A 23,431-nucleotide genomic window follows, 5' to 3' on the forward strand; every position below is an offset into this window, starting at 1 on the left:
TTCACACTAAAAAGACACCAGGTGGTCTACAAAATGTGCAGAATTCGATCATTTCATATAGGAAAACGAATTGGCAATTCTGACAGACTTTACACTCTCTTCTACACTCCTACAAAATCCCCAAGTATTTCTACATACTGTTTTTCTTTTGTTTACTGTTCTAGATACTGTTTTTCTACAGAAACAGTATCTAGAAATGGTGCCTTGTAGAGGTGTTGGGTTGGGCTTCGGTTCGGGCCTAATGGTCGGCCCAACGGGCCCATAACTCCAACGGTCAAAGAGTGTGATCAAATGGGTTCTGTCCCTTCTCCCAACGGTCAAGTGCCAAGGGGGTGCGATCCACACCATAGATGGTTGATCTAATGATGACTGGGTTGGAGAGAGGTTTTACTCAAACCAAAAGTCACCTCTAGGATCGATCAGGACCGTTCAATATCAATGGGTGCGATCTAACGGTCAGATTTCAAATATTCTGGAAAGGTCCCCTGTAAAGGTGTTTTTCACACTGAAAAGACACCAGGTGGTCTACACAATGTGCAGGATTCGGTCATTTCATATAGGAAAACGAATTGGCAATTCTGATAGACTTTACACTCTCTTCTACACTCCTACAAAATCCCCAAGTATTTCTACGTATTGTTTTTCTTTTGTTTACTGTTCTAGATATTGTTTTTCTGCAGAAACAGTATCTTGAAATTTCTCTAAGGCTTGAAATTTCAGAAGGGTATTTCGGGTTTGATTCCGCTAGTGCTACGCGTCATCAAACATTAGTAGGGCTTCCCTACTAGGCTTCATTGTATCTTGGAGGCAATTCGCGGATCCCCTTTTCACACTACTAGTGGGGGCGAATCTTGTCTTTAAGGAAAGTGATATCACGCCTTGAAACAACAAATTTATGTTTTCTATCAACAACAGTACCCTCAATTTTTTTCCAACATAGATGATCCATCAACAGAAGATAAACGGTTCTCAAAGTAAGTTTGTTTATAAGATTTATGATTTATTTTATATATAAACAGATGCAGCCAGAAAAAAGGAGCAACGAGTGAAGACAAAAGCTTCCCACACTGAATCGTTAACCTCTTCTCGTACTCTTTCTCCGCGACAAAAACCCAAACAATTTCTATAAATTTCTCGTTTGAATTCAAGTCTTCGACGAAGAAAGCTAAGAGTGTTAAAATAGGAGGCAATCCGACAGTTATTTCTTCGATGGCAACATCAAAGCGAGTCCCGACGAACAGGCTGGCAACTTTTCTAGGATGCAACGGAGGCTGGCTCCTCTCCTCCACCACCAACACTAGTACTAATATTTATTTCATGCTCTTCTTATTGGGTTTCATGGCATTTGTGAAGATGGGGTTGTCTCTTGTTGCAGGATTTGTTGGGCTGTTCCAGGTATTCCACGTATTTGCATAATGGGTTTCTTTTTTTTGAACTTGTTTTTAATTTTTGGTAGGCCTGTTAGTTTTTCCGTTCTTTACACGGAATTTATCTACGAAACTGGCCACACCTGAAATTTGATTGATGAATAAAAGAAGTAGAAGAGGAGGACCAAAGAGTCACATCTTGAGGTGGACTTAACCTTTCTAGGAAGGTCCTTCCAATGCCAGTATGTATAGTGCTCTTTTCCTTTACGGGAGAGGTTAGCCAAAAGAGTCAACAACCTGGTTAGCTTCTCTGAATTGATGAGACACTTTCGGCTTCAATTCTAAAACCAAAGATTGAAGCTCTGTCAATAATATTTAATGGACCATGAGTGGGTGTGTGACTTGGTTAATTGTAAATGGGGAACATGAGCTCTTTACTTTCTTCCATTTTGTTTTTGTGAGATGATATTGCTCTAGTGTTTTAGATTGTGAATTTTAGAGTCGAAATAGTCTTTCATTTCATAGTAGTATTAGATTATGGAGAAATTATAGCTGACCATGATATTTTGGTTTTCGATGGGGAATGAATATAATGAGGTAGGCCTTGAATTGCATGGTTGGAGTTTGGAGACCTGACTTTGATCGATCTGGGTTGTCTCCTGGTGGGACCCACCTTGCATTGCCTGTGCCCCAAAATCATCTATATCAGATGATCCTAAACCATGCTATCCATGCTTGCTTGGCCATTTAACGTGGACAGTCTATATTCCCTTTGGTCCGTCTACTTTTGGCTCATGATCATATGGTGAGAATTTTCAGGTTTGAGGGGATTTCCACCCAAGGGCAATCCAACTGCATAGTTCTAGGTTGATGGGTCCCTCTTCTCTTGTGCGATATAGGTGCGCCTCATCATATTATGATCCCATCTCACTGCACTGGAGTTAATATGATGGTTTATATGATTTTCCATTTTTTGAGATCATATTCCATTTTTTTTATGATCATATTCACACGGAAACATCCTCTCTGCAAAGCAGGGGTACGGCTGCATACATATAGCCCTCCCCAGACCCCGCAATGACAGGAGTCTCGTGCACTGGGCCGCCCTTATTCACATTAGAGTTATAATGGATGACCTGATGAATCTGAACCTTGTATTGTTGAGGATCAATGTACAATTGGTGACGGACTATATTCTATTAAAGTGTAAACCGCTTTCTTGACTCCTTTACTGAGTCATATGGTCAAATGATATCTCATTCATATACACATATGTTGTAAGACACTCTTTTAGGAGAGTTTTTTATGAATTACGAATTTGAAGTTTATGCAAGGATTGTTATTCATTTCTTTGCAGTTTTCTCTTTGAGACAACACTACATCTTATTCTCCTCCTTGTCATTTATTGAGGTAATTTTGGGTTGAATTTAAGTTCAAAACGTGTAAGGGAGTTCAATCTTAGGAATTGTGTTTGATAACATGGCTATGAGGAATCGTGGTCATGAAAATTTGGTAGCGGTCAAGAGAATGTCAGTCGATGTTTTGAAAATGTTAATTCCTTAACAACACAACTAGATATTTTGACAAGACAGATGGACTGAGTTAATTGCGAGATTCAGCTCTTGCAACAAGGATTGCTTGAGGACACACCGATAGACAATCCTTTAGAGAATTCCACCAATCAATTGAAAGTTTTCAAAGGTTGAACTCAAGCACCAACCCAACTGAGGGGTGGAAAAGGGGTTCAATTTGATGAAAATCAACATAAGAACTTTTGGGGAACCAAGCTAAGCATTTAGAATGGCGGACAAAGCCTTCAACAACTAAGAGTAGTTTGACTGCATCAAACATGCTACCAAAGATAGAGAATGTTGTGACAAATTGTTGGAAGGAGTTCATGATTAAGAGTACATTGGGAATCTGTAGGAGAATGAGTGATGAACTTAAGGAACGGAGTTACAAGAATGCCATTAATGAGGAACTTAAATGAAAGTGAAATACTGAAAAGATATACTTGGAATCATTGTGGTGTATACACTCTTAACACTTCCCCTCAATCTTGTAAATAGATGTTGAGGATTCCTAGCTTGATGAAAGAAACGATGTTGGTTCCTAGGAAGTGCTTTAGTGAAGATGTCAACCAACTGAGAGAATGGGCATCTACAAATCTCCTACCGTATCAAAATTGGAAGGTATCTGCATTTAGGTGAGTGGTATCCAACAAGTGAGATCGCTTCTTCACATCTACACCATTTATTGACAAGAGGAATGATATTCTATTCCATGACTCCACAAATAAACTTGGAACTCACAGGAGAGGTGTTCACCTCCAATATTAAAATGCAATATCTTGGTGTTGCACCCAAATTGTCTTTGAACCATTCTTGAAAATTTTCGACTAGGTTTGGCACCTCTAATTGATCTTTCATTAGATGACCCATGTCATTTGAATTGGATCATCAGTGAAACACACATACTATTATAGAAATTTAGAGTACGAAATTATGGACCAAGTCTCCAATCAACATCAAAATTTATTAACTGAAATTCTAAAGGACAACAATTATTCAAAATCTTAGGATACCTAGAATGACGATGTTTAAAAGTAAACACGGCTGAAAGTTAAAATTATCCCAGTCAATTGGAGTTAGACTATGAAGCAAATACATAAGACTCAGTATTGATGGGTGGCCAAATTGGCAATGCCATCTATGGAGATCATCCTTATTTTTACTTAGCAAAGCAACTGATGTACTAAAAATGTGAGGTGCAGTCTGTCAAATTCACTCTCTTCACCAATTGTCATCTTCTTCCATAGGTCCTGGAATACACGGCTAGAAGTGCAGAAGATTACACTACAATTCAACATTTTAGCTAGAGAACTAATAAAAAGAAAATTAGTGGATAGATTAGGAATGTGAAGAACAATCTAAAGAGTTAGTGGAGAAGAAATGCAAATGGTTCCCTTACCAAAATTTTTTGTAAGGGTTCCATTAGCTAATCTAAGAGTAGTTACATGTTTCATGAACTTTAGGGTCGAGAAAAGTTGAGTCGTACCACTCATATGGTCACTAGCCCTAGAGTACATCACCAAGCCACCATGGGCATTTGAGAAGAACAAGTGATGTGGAAATTTGTTGAAGCACTTGGAACACATCTTATCTCATAAGTCATAATGCTAGCTAATCTAACATTAGTTACATGTTTCATGAACTCTAGGGACGAGAAAAGGTGAGACATACCACTCGTATGGTCACTAGCCCTAGAATACATCACCAAGCCACCATGGGCATTTGAGAAGAAGAACAGATGATATGGAAATTTGTCAAAGCACTTGGAACACATCTTATCTCATAACGCTTGAACTTTACCTCTACCTCCACTATCATGATTATATTCTATGATTTAACCGACACTTTGAATTTATTGTTGATACACGTGTCCTGCCGTGTCCGACATAACACACGTGTCCACACTCCTTTGGACACTTTTAAATGTATTTCTATGTATTTCTATTAGTGTTAGAGTTAATGTGGGTGCGTGGACACGTATTTGTGTAATAATCAATAATTTTATGAGCACGCATATGTCACCATTTTTAGATTTTTAGATGTTGCCATGTCAGACAACTCATATCCAGTGTTGAAACTTGACACATGAATCCATATCGACAAATTATGATTACATATACTTTCTATTTTAGCCGTGTTCCCGTTTCTAAATTTTGGGAGTTTGCCGCGTCTGACACCATGTCAGTGTCGACATGCGACACTTGTGTCCGTGTCCACAAATCATAGATTATATTGTTATTCTTCCTTCCACACACTCTTCATTTGCCTCCCGATCCCTTGAAATCATAGATTAGGGTAGATCTATCACTCATAGAAGATGTATCCATCACAATTCATTTGTCCATTTATTTGGAGGATTGCATACACACTCTTCATCGAGGGTAATGTCTGATTCCCAATAATATGGGGAAATGGTAAATGCGCCCCATTTCATCACTTGGGACACCCAGCTGCAATGTACGTGGCAATCAGGTCACTTCATTCCTTAAGTGAAGTACATCAGCCCCTTTGCAGTCATAGATACACTGTAGCTGGGTGTCACAAGTAATGAAAAGGGGCGCATTTATCATTTCCCATAATATGTGATCGAATGGGTTCAAACTCCCCATTCAAGCTTGCACATAGTTCAAATATCCTTTTGTTTTCTTGATGTTTCTCAAGTTTTTTGGCATCCTGTGCAGATACACGTCTTCATAGAAAACCAACTCTTCCCATAATCGAGACAAATCCGTATATTATTCCTGAATAGATTTTTTTACCTTGGCGCAACTATGAAATCTTCTAGTACAACAGATAAACCCTGAAAGTACATGCCCCCTGAAACTCGAGGTTCCATAAAGTTCAATACCCACCTTTCAAAAAAAAAGTTTAATATCCATGACATAACCAATAGGTTATTGGACTCCTAATCAAGGGATTGCTAGATTCGTTGTTATAACCCAATATCTGTTTCCCAAAAGTAAACAACTTCACCATTCTAGACCACTGGAGAAGATTGATTCCATTCAACCGAATATTGGTAATCCATGATTTTATGAGTTGATAGAGCTTGAGATTCCCACGGGGGCTTGATAGTCCAATAGGTTATTAATTAGACTCCTTTTTTTTTTTTTTTGAAAATTAGGTTATTGGACTCCTAATTACCATGTTTGGATTTTCCAACTACCGGGGCTTTGATCGATCCATGAATGTAACAAAATGTTGTTTCCCAGTAAACAAATTCACTGCTCTGGACCATTGGAGAAAATTGATTTCATTCAATCAAATAGTGGTAGTTAGTAATCCAGGATTTTTTGAATAGTTAGAGCTTAAAATTTTCATGTTTGGGAATCCAAAGAGACATTAGAGAACTGGTCTTCAACCATTATAGACAACAATATACTGCCCCTACCTCTCAAACAGGAACTGGTAGGTAGAACTCCGAAAGGATAGTACTTTATAACACGGATCACAAGGGTGTTAGAAAACCAAACGGCACGAAGGGTGGCAACTTTGAAGGGAGAGAGGAACACATCTGTCTCAAATCTGATCCAAACTCTGCGAGACCATATTTCTTTGGTTCTTTGATATGAAACGATCCTTCCTAGGAGGATTAAACTTAATAGTTCATGTCCAAGAGCGTATAGATCCAAAGATCTATTGAATCTGAATTTTTGGCAATAAAAATAATTAATCAGCAAGTCAGCTGTTCAAAACTACTTGAAAAATTTCAGATAAAACTCCAAAATACTTGGAAAGTCAAGATATACCCAGTCCCTAGGGGTTTTAGTGCCCTCTCAAGGGCTGTGCCGTAAAGATGATGATGTCGGCCGTACAACCAGTCAGTGACCTTTATCAGGTGAAAGTGTTTAAAAAAGGATAAAGAAATCTGAAGTACCGTGTCCTAATCTTGAGTTTCACCCTTAGGGCTTAGGGATTGCTGATGTTCTTTGATGCCGTGTAAAACGAAGGGAGAGGAAAGAAGGAAAAGAAAGCGTGACATGTTCTCCCAACCATAGAGGCATCTCTATGTTCTTCCGTCCATTGAGGCATCCACTTTTATTGGGAATCAGCATAAAGAAGTAAAAGAATTCCCTTAATGAGGGACTTAACTGGATGTGAAAAACTAAAATGATATACACTGAAACACTGTGATTGTGTACTGTCTATCTGTAGGTATGAAGAGCAATGACCTCTTTCTTGGCTTAGACAAGGGTAAAATGGAATAAAGTAAGTTAAAAACCTAGTCTTTTGGCTTCTGAAATTGCATTTCTTACAAACTGAAGTTTTTTTCATTTTGGTGAATATATATATTCTTCTAGTAATGTGTTTTAGCTGATCATGCCTATCGTTTGATCTCTCCATAAAAACATGGACATAAGTTTTGTAATCTGGCAATTTTATTTACAGGCTTGCTAAGAGAGTAGGGATTGATTCGGCGTTCTGAAATTCCTCTTTCTTGGAAACTTCTAAAGCAAATCTAGCAATTCCAAATATGGTTCTACATAGTGTTCAAAGGAATGTTCCAGAGGGTCTAAGCCAAATTGGAATTTCTAATTCAGAAGTTGTTAGTTCTGATTCAGATATGGTTCCAAGTCATTTAGAAAATTCAGGGAAACATCGTTTGCGTTGGACACATGAGCTACGTGATCGTTTTGAGAAGGCTGTAAAGCGGCTTGGTGGTGCTGATAGTAAGCTTCAATCCCATTTGATTTGCTCCAGGGGCTGTGTGTTTTCCTTCCATACTCTGCTTTTGACTAATACTGTGTTTCTGGTGAATTATAATTTGCATATCTTTCACTCTTTAACTGTCCATATCCAACAGCTATTTCTCATAGAGTCCTAATATATGTTTATGACCATCATCGATTGTTTGACTTCTTGTTCAATTGATTCAAGAATTTTTCTTCTTCTTTCATTCTATATTATTGCTACAATTTATGCATTTTTTAAATTATTTCTGCAATTCTGATATGGTTGAACCCTGATCTAAAATTCTTGATAACCTGGCCTTGGATGGAAGATGGTGTTTTTTTTCCCTTTTTAGACCTAGGCATGCTGTTTTCTTCCATAAGGAACTAGAAAGCTCAACATTCCAACCTATGAGGACACTAGGTAATGAAGTTCTCTGTCCAAATTAGTCTCACAGCAATAGGCATATGCAAGGAAACTCACCTAGCATGCACAGCCTAAGGTGCTACCAATTTTAGAAACTTTTCGTTCCATCCCTTGGTTTGCAATATCGCATCTGAATCATCACATGCTTGCATGCATTCCCCAAGGTGCTATACTTTTAGAAACTTCTCATTCCATCCGTTGATCGTACATATGATTATTGACCATGATAAATTGATTCAAATTATCAAAAAGTTTTGGAAAGCATATTGCTGATGATGCAAAGTTTGGGCATTAAATCAAAATTTCTTGATGCACAAATCATTTACTCTAAAAAAATAATGAATTCAAAAATCTTTCATTGAATGAAAGTTTGAATAGATTTAACATGAGAGATTGAAGTAGTTCTTCTGTAAAATATAATTACGGTTTTCAACTTGAAAACTGAACACTGCAGTGGGATCCTGATCCAGCTTGCATTCATTGGGTGGAGCTCACCAACATAATAGGTTTAACATAATGGGAAGAACCCCTTTCAAGCATCAATCAAAATAATACATGTTGTTGTTTGGGGTGAAACCCATAACCATACAGTTGTGCGGACATATGGTTTTACATGTGATCCATATGACTGTCAAAGGATATTAGTAATCACATCTTGAGAGCATGAACAATGATCTTACCCCCTCAACATTTGAATCAAATCGTTTGTATTTATTTTTATTTTCGTTTAGTTTCATATTAAAAAAATACAAAGTACACTTCAGTGCAGTGCTTCAATCATCTCTTTCCATCTGCTAGACTTGCTCGTCAAAGCATGATTGTATGTTTAGAAAATTTCTCTCTGCCACAGAACGTAAAACCTAATCGTTTCTCTTCTCAGTAGTTTTCTTTCTCACAAAGATGAGGTAGGGTTTGTGACGCAGAATATTTATAAAGAGAGATTAAGTACAAGGTTTAAGACAAGACAGGAAAAGAAATGTGTCAACACCCACTGTAAAATTGTTCTTATGCTAAGATCTAATGACATGTTTCAGTTGAACTGGTTGAAAGGAAAGGTGATCATATTGTTGTTAAAGTGAGAGAGACATCATCACGAGCAGATTCAAAACCTAAGTCACTGGGATATCCAAAGAAGGGCCATGGTTCAAAACATAAACTTATGAAACATTTTCTTAGAAGAGACACACAACATGATGAGCAACATGTACTTCTTGACAGGATCAGAACGCCATTAACTTTTCTGATTAGGAGCATACCAAAGGAAAGGACACTGAGCTGATTTATTAGCCAAGTTATCTTTTCTATTTTTTGGGAGTAATACAAAGCAACTCCGCCAAAGGCCACAAAAAATGATGGTAATCAGGAATTTTACGTAACTATTTAAAAATAGGAGTATCATTTCATGTTATAAACACTTTGTTTAGACTGTTTCGTCACAGAACAATATAGACCAATGAAGGCGATAAGAAGGGATTTACTAGTCTCAAAAATAATCTTTTCTTTCTTTCTATAATTCCATTTTGTGGAGGATTATGATGACAGGTTCAAAGATGTGTCACTCCCTGACTCTCAACAATGGTAAAAAATTTATTAATCAAGAGAGGGAGCACTCCAACGACTGAGCTGGTCTATACATTAGAAAAAGAAAAAGAAAGAACACAAGAGAAAGCTTTCAGGGGGCAAAAAGTCAAACAACTCAAGCCTCCCCATTTTTATCCCCTCTCTGGCTAACCTAACGCCCTCAGTATTAGCCGCCCTCCTGATATGTTGGTATGATATGGGCAATCCTGCCAACTGCTCTTGGATTTCATTAATGTGCAAATCACCAAGGAGAGGAAAGACTACCCTTCAGCCATCTGATCACATTGAGGGAGTCCCCCTCTACAACCAGGGCATCTAAGGAGCTGCTATCTATTGAGCTGCTATCTGTTAGCCTCAGACCCTGTCAGACCTCTCTAATCTCTGCCTTGTTCAAATCTGCCGTCCCTATAGGGCCTAAGAAGGCCCATCTTGTCAACCATTGGCCTTCTCTAAGGAGGCCCTCTATTCCCACTGGACCAGGGTTGCTAATGCTTGACCCATCGAAGTTTAGTTTTAGATTTCCAAGCTCTGGCGGTTCCCATCACAGAGGCAACAAACCTTCTCATACCCGACACAGAGGTAACACGAGAGGGTCCCCACACATCAGTATGAATAATAGAATATTGAATTGAACCTGTTTTGTAAACTAGGATGGAAAGATACACGATGGTGTTTAGCCAGTTCACATACATCACACTGAAGTAATGAACTCAACCTTTTTTTAAGTCCCTTTAAAGGCAAGATTTGGCATGAGTTTGCATCACTATTATGATTCCTGATATATTTGTAAAAATTGGATCTGGTTTTAAAGCTACTTAAAATTTCTTTAAATTTGGATCTGAGAAAGCCCATAACCTTTGTCTCATTGGTTATACATGGGCAAATGTAATAGTCTTACAAAATGCTTATAATGCTTGGTAGGGGCAACACCTAAAGGTATCTTGAAGACCATGGCCACGCCAGGATTGACAATCTATCATGTCAAAAGCCACTTGCAGGTACTTCAATGCTCATTACTAATGTCTTCTCCTTATCCATTATGGAGTTATCTATGTCATAAACTTACCTGTTGACTGTTAATGGTTCTGTTAACTATGTTTCAGGATGCCGTGTGTTTACTAATGTTGTGTTTTTTTATCAGAAATACAGGATTTCCATGTTTACTCCAGAAACTTTCTACAGTAAGCCTTAACGTCTCCCACTTATATCTAGTTAATGCAGACTGGTCAGGATCTTACCATTTCCCAAACTTCATTCTTGTAGGAGGAAGGCTTGAGAGGAGAAAGGTTTCGGAAATTTTGCCCAATTTCAGTGTAACCTCGTGAGATTTAGTTTCCTCAGTAGAAGATTGTCGTAGAACTACATTTGTTTTGGTTACACTCATACCACTAAATGATAGATTGCCATTTTTCGATAGATTACCATTTTTCTGTCGATTTTTCATTTTTCACAACAACGAGTACTATTGTAACTCTCTAGTGTATTTGTCTTTATGTATTTTGTTAAAGATAAGTAACTATCTTTATGTACTTTGTTAATACCAATTTACCATAATACATAGTATTATGAGATTTTTTACCTTCACATCTATCCATTTTTTCGTAGTTGATTGTCATATTAAGATAGATACTTATCTGGCAAACATCTGGATAATCCTGTCATCATCTCTACTACTGTTTTACAAAGACATGAACACCTAGAATCCCTAGGCATAAGACAACAGTCACACCCCTTTCTTGTCTCTGCAACTATGTCTCAGCCAATTCAACCTGCTTTTTTGTGCTTATTCCATCTCAACTTCTATGTGCCTAACCAGCCATGGGATGGGAAGTCCAATACTCTTGAATTTGTGCACCCTTTTTGAAATTCACAGCAAAATAACACCTATAATCAAGCATATCAGTGGACACAATTTTCAAAGGTATGCTATATTGCTTTAGGCCTTTATTAAGGTGAGGTGTGCAAGAAACTCAATAGCCACATTTAAAGGCATACTGTACATGAGATTACCAATTCCTGACTATTACTATTACCTCATGATTCATTCCACTTCTACCTTCTTATGCCTCCCAAAATGTTCCTGAGCTAATGCCGCTTTAGGTTCTTAGACCACAGGTACTGTGAGTGATCCCCTTTTAGATACTGATCCTTCTCAAAGAGAGTGCTGGTGGAACTTGGAGGCAATTCAACTGTTGAGTGTATGGTACGGTAATACTTAGTTTAGGGTTAGTACTGTAAGTTTAATTTAAAGGAGCATCCTTGTAATTTGATGTTCATTGGCTTAATTTAATGAATTAAGAGGAGATCTTCATTACCTCAAAGATATCTTCATTACCTCGAAGATATCTTCATTTTAGAGTCAAACTATAAATCCTTTATCACCTCGAAGAGATCTTCATTTTGAAGTATTAATTGAGCAAAGAAGTCAAATAGGTGTTCTAAGTTCGTACAATGAGGTCAGCAGTAGTACAAATGAAGTTGTTTTGATCACTGAGGAGTACCTATCTGAAAGAGCATCATTTATAGATATTTATCGTGATTTTTTTAATTATTTAATGAAGTTTGATGGGTTTTTTTTTGTGAAAAAACCGAGGAAATTGTTTTTTCATAGATCTGGTTGGGGAAGTTGCTCTAGGTTTTTTTTTCTTTAGATTTTTCACATTGGACTGGTCATACTAATCGTACAAAACATTGGTTTTTTCTATGAGGATTCTATGAAGAATCGAACTCATGGTATATGGTACCCATACTTCAATATATTCATATTCTTTGAGCTGCCTTTTTTGAGGTGCTGGAATCTTTTCACATGAGTATCTGATAAGAACATAGTATGTTTGGTTGCCTTGCTCCTACATGCCAGTACGTACCTGTACATAATATTTGGTTTGCCATGATTAACAGTAGAAACTGCTTTGGGATTATCCTGTTTTTTGAAAATTCTTAATATTTTATCCATGCCAAAAATTTCCTTATTTTCTAACTCATGTTTGATTTTTATTCTGTTTTCCATATTCTTTGTAGTGGTGTTCAGATAAACGAAGCCTTAAAGATGCAGATGGAAATACAGAAACAATTAAATGAACAAGTTGAGGTGAGTCCCATAAACATGTGCATTTTTAAATCTTTTAAAAGTAACGATGCACCCGTTTTATGTTCTTGGATAGTATCCTACAAAAAGAAAATAATAATTTTGAAAAATGTCAACTATTTTGGAATGAAATGAACTTTTCTTCATATTAACAGCTCATGTAATTGAGTGGGTTTGTATGTGTTTTCTTAAAGTAGTAATTATTTATATATGAAGGTTTTATATTCAGTAAGGTATTAAAAATTTAAAACTATTAGGGAGGAATAATTTGAATCTCATTAATTGCTAATCTTGATTACATTGTGTTGGAGATTGTAAATCAAAATCCATGTGCATGGTTTTGTGAAAAGTCTTTGTAGACTTCTAGGGTAGTTATAATGTGCGGATAATGTAAGAGTCTTTTGTGTTTTCTACAGTCCTTAATGTCTAGGCTATAATATCAAAGAGTCAATGTGGACTTCCTATGATGTTTCTTAGGTTTTCTAAAGGACTCATGGGGACCTAAGAAGCACGGGTACTCTCCGGAGGCCCACGCACCTGTGTCGGGTGTGTATCGGGTGTGGGTGCTCTTGGGTACTCTTTGGGTGCGTACCAGGTATGCGCACTCAAACATCAAACAAAACAAAAATTCAGTTTGGGGGTTTGTGTACGTATTGGGTGCACACCCGGTTTGAATTAAATAAAAAATTACAGATTTACATTAGAAGGGCTGTCCCAATTAACAAAGGGGAGGGGGGGTTTGAATAGATCAAAATATCTATAATATATGAGAAAACGGTTTCTACACACAAGTGTAGATAAGTTATCTACACACTAGCTTAAAATACAATGGAGGGCATATTGTTTAGGTGATCCAAACCATTCATTGGATTGGCCCTCACATAGATAGGGTGTCCACAAAAAATCAGCTCTATAGGATCATCCCAACCCTACAATTTGTGGAGGTAAAATGGACGTGTATAAACCTTCACAAATTTGTCCATTTTTTGCCTCTATGGTTCGAAGGGTTAGGATGATCCTATGGAGCTGATTTTTTGTGGACACCCTATCTATGTGAGGGCCAATCAAATGAATGGTTTGGATCACCCAAACAATGTGGGACTGCAATGTATTTTAAGCTAGTATGTAGATAACTTATCTACACTTGTGTGTAGAAACCGTTTTCTCATTATATATATATATATATATATATGAGGAAAGTGTTTCTACTCGGTCCCCTAGATAAGCTTATCTACTCCTCCCTTTAAAAAAATACAGTGGGCCCACGCTATTTGGATGATCCAAAGCATTCATTTGATAGGTCTTAACATAGATAGGGTGTGCCCAAAAAATCAGCACCAAAGGGTCATCCTAGCCCTTCGTTTTGTAGTGCCTTGTGGTGCCCAGAATGGACACATATAAACGTCCACGTTTATATGCGTCCATTTTGGACACGGTGTGCCCAACAAAACGAAGGGCTAGGATGACCCTTTGGTGCTGATTTTTTGGGCACACCCTATCTATGTTAAGACCTATCAAATGAATGCTTTGGATCATCCAAATAGCGTGGGCCCACTGTATTTTTTTAAAGGGAGGAGTAGATAAGCTTATCTAGGGGACCGAGTAGAAACACTTTCCTCTATATATATATATATATATATAGGGAAATGTGTGCGTACTCGGTCGAGTAGATAAGCTTATCTACTCGGTCGGGTTAAAAACAGTGGGGGCCCACATTTTTGGGGTGATCCAAACCATTCATTTGAAAGGCCCTTACCTAGATAAGGTGTCCACCAAAAATCAGCCCCATAGGATCATCCTAACCCATGCAACAGTGGAGGGAAAATGGGAAAAAATGGACAAACACAGCTTGTCCACAAATCTGCCCATTTTTCCCTCCACTGTTGGATGGGTTAGGATGATCCTATGGGGCTGATTTTTTGTGGACACCCTATCTAGGTAAGGGCCTTTCAAATGAATGGTTTGGATCACCCCAAAAATGTGGGCCCCCACTGTTTTTAACCCGACCGAGTAGATAAGACAAAAAATCAGCCCCATAGGATCATCCTAACCCATGCAACAGTTGAGGGAAAAATGGGGAAAAATGGACAAACACAGCTTGTCCACAAATCTGCCCATTTTTCCCTCCACTGTTGGATGGGTTAGGATGATCCTATGGGGCTGATTTTTTGTGGACACCCTATCTAGGTAAGGGCCTTTCAAATGAATGGCTTGGATCACCCCAAAAATGTGGGCCCCCACTGTTTTTAACCCGACCGAGTAGATAAGCTTATCTACTCGACCGAGTACGCACACCTTTCCCATATATATATATATATATATATATATATATATATATATATATATATGAGTTAAGTGAAGCTACACATACGTGTAGCTAACTTAGCTACACCAACGGCTTAAAATACAGTGGGCCCACATTGTTTGGGTGATCCAAACCATTCATTTGATAGACCCTCACATTGATAGGGTGTGCCCAAAAAATCAGCTCCATAGGATCATCCCCACCCTTCAAACTGTGGAGGCAAAAATGGACAGATTTGTGAAGGTTTTTACGCGTCCATTTTTGCCTCCACAAATCGTAGGGTTGGGATGATCCTATAGAGCTGATTTTTTGGGCATACCCTATCTATATGAGGGCCCATCAAATGAATGGTTTGCATCACCCAAACAATGTGGGGCCTACTGTATTTTAAGCCGTTGGTGTAGCTAAGTTAGCTACACGTATGTGTAGCTACACTTTTCTCTCTCTCTCTCTCTCTATATATATATATATATATATATATATGAGGAAAATGATTGTGAGCTTGAAGCTCATATAGCTTATATGAGTTTGAGGGCCCAAACACATGTGGGCCCACATTGTTAGGATGATCCAAAGCATTCATTTGAAAGGCCCTTACATAGATAGGGTGTGTACAAAAAATCAGCTCCATAGGATCATCCTAACCCATCCAAAAGTGGAGGGCAAAATGGACAGACACCGTTTGCCACAAATCTGCCCATTTTTGCCTTCCGCTTTTGGAGGGGTTAGGATGATCCAATGGAGCTGATTTTTGGTACACACCCTATCTATGATGGGGCCTTGTAAATGAATGGCTTGGATCACCACAAAAAATGTGGGACCCATGTGTTTGGGCCCTCAAGCTCATATAAGCTATGTGAGCTTCATGCTCACAATCATTTTCCTCTCTCTCTCTCTCTCTCTCTCTATATATATATATATATATATATATATATATATAGGGAAAGGTGTGCGTACTCGGTCAAGTAGATAAGCTTATCTACTCGGTCGGGTTAAAAAGAGTAGGGGCCCACATTTTTGGGGTGATCCAAACCATTCATTTGAAAGGCCCTTACCTAGATAGGGTGTCCACAAAAAATCAGCCCCATAGGATCATCCTAACCCATCCAACAGTGGAGGGAAAAATGGGCAGATTTGTGGACATGTTGTGTTTGTCCATTTTTCCCCATTTTTCCCTCCACTGTTGCATGGGTTAGGATGATCCTATGGGGCTGATCTTTTGTGGACACCCTATCTAGGTAAGGGCCTTTCAAATGAATGGTTTGGATCACCCCAAAAATGTGGGCCCCCACTGTTTTTAACCCGACCGAGTAGATAAGCTTATCTACTCGACCGAGTACGCACACCTTTCCCATATATATATATATATATATATATATATATATATCCCGTAATTAAAAACCTACTTAGAAGTAATATTAGATTTTGGTGATGTGATATTAGATTTTGGTTGTGGTGTTGTTTTTTTATTGTTCTCCAATTAAATTGTTTGAATTCTTTAACAAAATATGTAATATTTTTATTTTTATAAATTTATAATAAAATATAAAAATATATTATATTTAGCGTACCCGTATCCTATTTTTTTTTAAAATCACATATCCACGTACCCGTATCGTATCGTACCCGCACCCGTATCCATGCTTCATTGATGGGGACTACAACGAGGTGTTTAATGTATTTAGCTATTTTAAGAGTGTCTTGGGTCTATAAGTATGAAGTGATTTGTGTATAGCTATTTTAAGAGTGTCTTGGGTCTATAAGTACGAAGTGATTGGTGTAGAGAACAGAGATTGTAAGCTTAGAGAGAAGCTTCAAAGGTAAAGGTTCAAGGGAGAATAAGTGTAGAGATTCTAAGAAAAAGAGAAAGGAATGCTAAATCTCTTGTAAGTTGTTTTTGATAGCTATTTTAAGACTTCTTGGGTCTATTAAGAATGAAGTGATTTGTGTAGAGAACAGAGATAGTAAGCTTGGAGAGAAGCTTCAAGCGTAAAGGTTCAAGGGAGAATAAGTGTAGAGATTCTAAGGAAAAGAGAAAAGAATGCCAAATCTCTTGTAAGTTGTTTTTGAAATATATAAAAAAGTCTTTTATTTTGGTGTAACATTTGTATTTTGGTGGAGCTCTACATGGGCCCTTTGGCTGTGTATCTCCCAATCTCCCTTACCTTGATCTTATGATCACAACACTACATAATCGATCCATCCAATTGGGCCCTACACATTCGTACTTACGTACAAAAGGTTAAAGAATACTACCATTAAGTGGTCAAATGATAAAACTAGCCTGTAAATATATAATATAACAATATATGCCTCTGCTCTAACACCTGCCCTCTAAATTTCATTATGTATCAAACGCTAACATCTAGAATTCTTGAAGGATGGATTAAAAGTGTGTCAGTAGTAGATTCTTTGTATAGAGATCGATAATTTGAAGATTCGATCATAACTAACACAACAAAAGGACCCCAGTCTAGCAATGGCGGTGCACAAAATGATAGTCAATCTTGATGTGCTTGCTCCATTTAGGTAAGAGTAGGAGAATGGAAATCAGAGTAGCACTCCTATTGTCTTAGTATTAATGGATTTAAGAGCAAATAAATGAGTACCACATGTAACTGTTAGAATCATAGTTGTCAACCCGTGACTCGACTCGTGACTTGATTTCTTAATTTTATGACTCATGGATCGACTCGACTCGTGACTCGTAAGATTTTTGACAAACCGGAAATTTAGTTAGAAAAAATATGATTATATATCAAAAGAGGGATTTGCTAGCGTCCATCGCTGAAGGCACTTTGCCGATGGGCTGTTGCATGTGAGAGCAGCCACCTTGTGAATGAAGACAAAATATGCGGAAAAGTGAGCCGTCATGGCTACTCTCACATGCAACAACCCATCCACGAAATGCCTTCTATGATGGACACTAGCAAATCCCATCAAAAGATGAAGCATGTAAAAAATATAACACAATAGCACATAGATAAAGCATTTTGCCAAAAATATAATAAACTATGTGCTTGTAACTTGCATGCACAAAAATAATTAAGTTCTTAGTTCCAACTTCCAAGTTTCCAACCATCAAAACAATAAAGCCCAGGCCGAGTGATTCGACTCGACTCGACACGTAAGAGTCTTATTTTGCGAGTCGACTCCCAGCGACTTGTTCAAGTCACCAGATGGCTCGGACAAGTCTTCAACAGAGGCCACCCATGCGACTCGCCTCGAAAGCCCAACGACTCGACTTGACTCGGGAGTTGACTCGTATAAGTCGTAAGAATTTGACAACTATGGTTAGAATACATGTGACACCCTTGTGAGAAAGTTTCCTATGCTGAGAGGCAGGTGCCCAAACATAGCATATGCAGTCCCATGATTGAAGGTAACAGTTTGGATTTCGTCTCATGAGAAGTTCTGTAGGAGTCTACAACCATAGGACTGATGATTAGAGGATATTGATGACATGCGTGGCTGTATGAAATGCTTCTATCCAGTGGTGTCAATGAGTCCTAGAGTGGACCATCACGGATAGGCCTGTCTTAGTGACTTGTTTGTGCTTATATTTGGTCACGCCATTTTGAGACAGTGTGTGGGAGAAATAAAACTGATGAAGAATAGCATGCAAATTGCAGTAATCCTTGAAGGTATGAGAGGTGTACCCACCTTCACCATCACTTCTAGAGGGTGTGTGAGGACAAGAAAACTGCATTTTGATTTGTTTGATATGAGTGCCATGATGGCTCATTGACATAGATATTAAAACGTGAGAAGAGTAAGAGAACATCAGATTTATGTTTTAAAAAAATATCCATGTATAGTTTGGAACTATTTGTTCCAAGTTAGGTATAGATTCTTTCATCTCCCTTCTTTTCCCTCTCTTTCTGCTTTTTTCTCTCTATCTCTCTTCTTTCTACCATATAAATTGAAGGAATGTGCTTTATTATTAATTCAATGGTAATAAAACCCTGTACACTTTTTCACATGGACCACATGCCGAATTCTTAAGATTCAAACAAAAATCGCTAAAATTTTCCATAAATCAAAACAACCAATCTGATAAATTTTCTACCCTGTGATTCAAAAAATAATAAAAATAAATAATTTTTCTACCCAAACCCAAATTTTTGAGATGCTAGCATCAGCATGATGATTTCATATTTTTCGTACTATTCGGTGCATTTTGAGTTGAATAACTGGCTTATCATTTTTGGCAGGTTCAGCAATATCTGAAGTTTGGAATTGAAGCTCAAGGAAGTTACCTAGAGAAGATTGCAGAGGAACATCGGAATTTTGGCAATGGTTCCAAACCTCGAAGGTTACCTTCTCCCATATCATTGCCTTCACTTTGTGAAGAATCTGAATCAAATATAAGGGAATATGGATCTGGGTCAGAAATTGACATAATTGAAAGATTAAACAGTTATAGTCTTGGAAATTTAAGTCCCCAGATGTCACTAGGGGATTCATCAGTAGTTGGCCTGCACAATGCCAGAGAGACAGATATAACTTCTGAAGAACTTCGAGCTCATAAGAGGCTGCGAGTAGGCGAAAAGACTTTCCAGCCGATGCTTGAAGAAGTCCCGTCACATGGATTGGAATTTAACCAGCAAAAACTTTTAGAGACAACCAAAGGACAATTTTCGAGTTCTAACCATGGAAGTGTGTTCTCATGGCCAGTTATTAACAACAGTGAATCTCCTATAATGTCCAGCTTCTTATAATTCTCGTAACCACTCTGCTTGTGAGACTGCTATGAAAACATGCACCAGAAAATTATGGCTCCATCTCTTCATTACCACGGATTTTTAGTAACTGCTATCTATTTATGGGCAAAAATCATTATTATCCATCTGCTTTGTAATCTGAACATATCTTTTCGCCTCAGACTTGGATCCATATCTGTCAAGGGTCTGATCCAAAGACATTGAACCCTGGTAACTTGGACGGAGATGGATTTTCATGGATCTCTCAGATCTATTAACTTATCTTTATACATACTTCATTTGAGATTGTTGTCCTATATAAACTCATGCTTTCTTAGTAAGATGTATTTAAACTCATGCTTTTTCTGCATGATTTTGGCACCACAAAGGGCTAGTTTGAGTGTGTAATCTATGAGATTGTGGGTGTAATTTCTTTGTCAATTTTAGATACATGTTTACACAAAAAATTGCACCCAAAATTCGAATTAGATTGAGCACCCAGACACTCTCTCACTTGACCTGGAGACAGTACAGCTGATTTTTGGTACACTAATTTGTAAGGTTATACACCTAAAAGATAATCAAAAGTTGGTAGTGGACCCAAGCCAAAAAGAAGTTGACCCACTTCATGTGAGTCATGGTATTGGTAGATGCATGAATAAATTGGCACGCCCTATTTACAACAAAGGTGATATCCAGACATCATTAGATATAACATACCCCAGAAAATATCCCAATAAACCTCTCTCGGCCTTACTAGACCTGCGTGCCAGTAAAATAAGGAAGACCCCAGACTCATCACGTTAGATTTCTTAGAAAGAAGATGAATACTTAAAAGGGTTTGAGCTGGATTTGAACATCTTAAGGTAATGTCATCGACGTAGACAAATGAACCGTATCTAATCTCGTAGGGTAGTGTGTAAGTTCTTCCAAGGTAGTGTGTATCTTCAACAGGTACCTTTCTGCCAAACACTAGGCGACAAAGATATATCGAACTGTAAACATTTCTCCTAGGATAGTGTCAGGGTAGTTGGGTTTTTAATAGGAAAAATTGCCAATGGGGGACACACTTTTGAAAAATTGTTAAAGAGGGTTGATAACCCCGTTTTGGGAGTTCGATAACCACATTTAGAGGGTTGATAACTCCTTTTAGAGACCTGATAACCCCCATTTGGTCCCTCTTTAACAATTTTTCAAAAGTGTGCCTCTGTTGGCAATTCTCGTATTCTGATGTCCTCCATTGGCAATTTTTCCTTTTTTAATATCAAGGAGTACGTTGTTGGGTTTTGAACCCAAGACATGTCACGAGGCAATCTCTATACCATATCCAAGAGCTTAAACTATTAGAGTTGATGTTATTTAATCTTTTATACTTCAACACTCTCAAAGTAGACATACATTGCTTTATACGTTGACAAATATTACCCTAATAGAAGATAATACAATACCCTAGAATGGAAAGAGACATCCACTACCCTGAAACATTGCATAGACTACGCCAAAAACAAAGACAAATCAAAATCTCTATATGAGATAACAATTATTGTTTGAAAACTAGGCATCGTCGTCTGATACACAACAGTCTCCTAGGGTGTGTCCTTCCAGGGTGTTCTGAGTCTCCTATTAGAGCAATGTATCCTTCAAAGAATGGAAGTATGTGCCTCCTTCTGGGGTAGTGGGTGTCTGAAAGGTGGTCAATATCGCCAATGCTAGTATCTCCTTTAAGGTAGTGGGTGTCTCATTCTAGGATAGTGGGCATCTCCTTATAAGGTAGTGGGTGCCTCTTCCTATGGTACTAGGTATCTCCTTCAAGGGTACTAGGTGTCTCGTTAGAGGATCGTGGGTATCTCCTTATAGGGTAGTGGATGCCTAACAAAGAAAAAATAGGTAGAAATTATACCTTTAGCTGATTGACAGAAGAAATGGTCACCCCAAAGTGAATGCCAATTCCTTATGGTGTGTGTGTGTGTGTGTGTGTGTGTGTGTGTGTGTGTGTGTGTGAGAGAGAGAGAGAGAGAGAGAGAGAGATCTTTGTGTAGGTCAGTAGGCTTTTTATCTTTCAAACTTAAAGTTGGTAGCCAACTTGATAGTTTTGAGAATTCAAGCTTCAAGTTTCTTGCCAACTTGGTAGTAGTTGGCACTTCGCAACTTGTAGCTTTTCCAAGTATGAGCAAAGAGAGGTGTGATTGAAACAAGGGAGCAGTACTACTGACATCATTATTCTTGAGAAATGCACTTGAAATGCTTTAGGTTAGTGAAGCACCAATAAAGAGGGCTGAACTCTAATTGGTAGGGGCGTCCGAGAGAGAATCCACAATGGATGCATCTACATGTAGGTTTTGGTCATCCCCCACTAGAACTCTGTATACTAAAACATAGACAAGACACGAGTAATCACAGTTGCCCACGTGCACAAATTTGTCGAGTGATTGAGACCGTTGATCTTTTTCAATACAATGACTCTTAGTCCACTGGATTGCCTAACTCAAGTCAATAATGTCAAGTAAATGGGCCTGTGTGGGCCCACAGTTGCGTGTGTAAGGCATGTGGCCTGGCCTGGCCTGCAAATTAATAGTTCAATCAAAATCCTCGTGGCCATATAACATATTCATTTCTAGAAGAAAAGAAGAAGAATACTATCAATCTATTCGTTGAGTTTGGATATACACACTCACTTTGCAAAAATTCAAACAACAAAAAGAACCATTTTTTGCCTCTTCTATACATGGTTTTAAATTTCTCTAGCTAGTATATCGATTTATATTGATATAAACACCCCTAAATATTTGAAAATATTGTGGAATATTTGGTGGGTTCGAAATTGCTAGGGCTGTCAACAGATCTACTTCGGATCCACCTATATCTTGGTCACAATCTATTTGAATCCCTAATCGGTCCAATCCTTTTTGGAGTCCTTTTCGGATCCTTTTTTTAGTCTTGATCATGATTCAATCTGAATAGGACTGTCCTTCAGAGCGTCTTAGGTCCTACATTACATTTGTACACAATTAGCGCGGGTTAGGTGAGGGAGTAGGGGAAAAACTGTGAGAAAGAGAAGAAGAAGAAGAAAAAGAAGAAGATTTTTCATCCAAACAAAATACAAATAAATAAAATGGTTTTTCTAGTGTTGAGATGGTTTTTAAATGAGTAATGCTATGGAAACCGAGAGTAGGACCTAAAAAAGGACCGGACAAATAATTTCACACGACAACATCACAAGTGATGTAAGCCAGCCCTTAAATTTAGGGAAATCATCAAGAAGTAAAAAAAAAAAATGAACACATGTCATGTTCTCATTGCAGGTCCCCTGCTAGGTGGTACTCTAGGTCTCCATATCCTTTTCCGTTTTGAATATTACAAAGATTCTCTATCGGACTTTGTGGCTACATCTAGGTAACAATCCAAAATAATTTCGGATCTTGAGATATGGATCCAATTGACACTTTCTGATTTAGCTACCATGCCCAAATCCTGTCCATTTTGGATCCATCTGACCAACTGGGTCAACTAACACCCCTAGATATAGTCTATATATATCTGGACGTTGAAACTTTGGCATCTCAGGCCAAAAAAAATTACTAATAAAAGATATAAACATGGCTTGTCAACAATTTTTTAAAGGGGAATCATAGGAGTTCGAGTTCAAAGATAATAAAGGCAACAAGTTGGCAAAAGCTAGAGTCTATTAAACATGTGATGTATAACAAGGTCTGAGAGAT

At 38.0% G+C, this 23,431-nt stretch overlaps 1 protein-coding gene across 2 annotated transcripts; it reads left to right on the top strand.

Moving 5' to 3' along the window:
• The first annotated feature begins 1,045 nt into the window (after positions 1 to 1,045).
• Positions 1,046 to 20,023, top strand: LOC143848747 (myb family transcription factor PHL7-like). Of its 2 annotated transcripts, none has more exons than XM_077357777.1 (7): positions 1,046 to 1,395; positions 7,328 to 7,608; positions 10,538 to 10,614; positions 10,758 to 10,797; positions 10,880 to 10,937; positions 12,638 to 12,707; positions 19,224 to 20,023. In XM_077357777.1, exons 2-7 carry the CDS (start codon positions 7,413 to 7,415, stop codon positions 19,728 to 19,730), a joined length of 948 nt encoding a protein of 315 aa, XP_077213892.1. In that variant the 5' UTR covers positions 1,046 to 1,395; positions 7,328 to 7,412; the 3' UTR covers positions 19,731 to 20,023. The 2 variants fall into 2 exon arrangements, with proteins under 2 accessions (XP_077213892.1, XP_077213893.1); XM_077357778.1 differs by lacking the exon at positions 1,046 to 1,395 and adding an exon at positions 6,408 to 7,147.
• Positions 20,024 to 23,431: the final 3,408 nt, after the last annotated feature.

Source organism: Tasmannia lanceolata, unplaced genomic scaffold (genome assembly GCF_043159265.1).
Source record: "Tasmannia lanceolata isolate RefF3 unplaced genomic scaffold, GAP_Taslan_0.1 ptg000016l, whole genome shotgun sequence".
Lineage (NCBI taxonomy): Eukaryota > Viridiplantae > Streptophyta > Magnoliopsida > Canellales > Winteraceae > Tasmannia > Tasmannia lanceolata.

Coding starts and splice junctions, on each gene's coding strand:
- LOC143848747 (XM_077357777.1), top strand. CDS start 7,413: ATGGTTCTACATAGTGTTCAAAGGAATGTTCCAGAGGGTCTAAGCCAA. Junction 10,615..10,757: donor ATGTCAAAAGCCACTTGCAG/GTACTTCAATGC, acceptor TTTTTTTATCAG/AAATACAGGATTTCCATGTT. Junction 12,708..19,223: donor AATTAAATGAACAAGTTGAG/GTGAGTCCCATA, acceptor CATTTTTGGCAG/GTTCAGCAATATCTGAAGTT.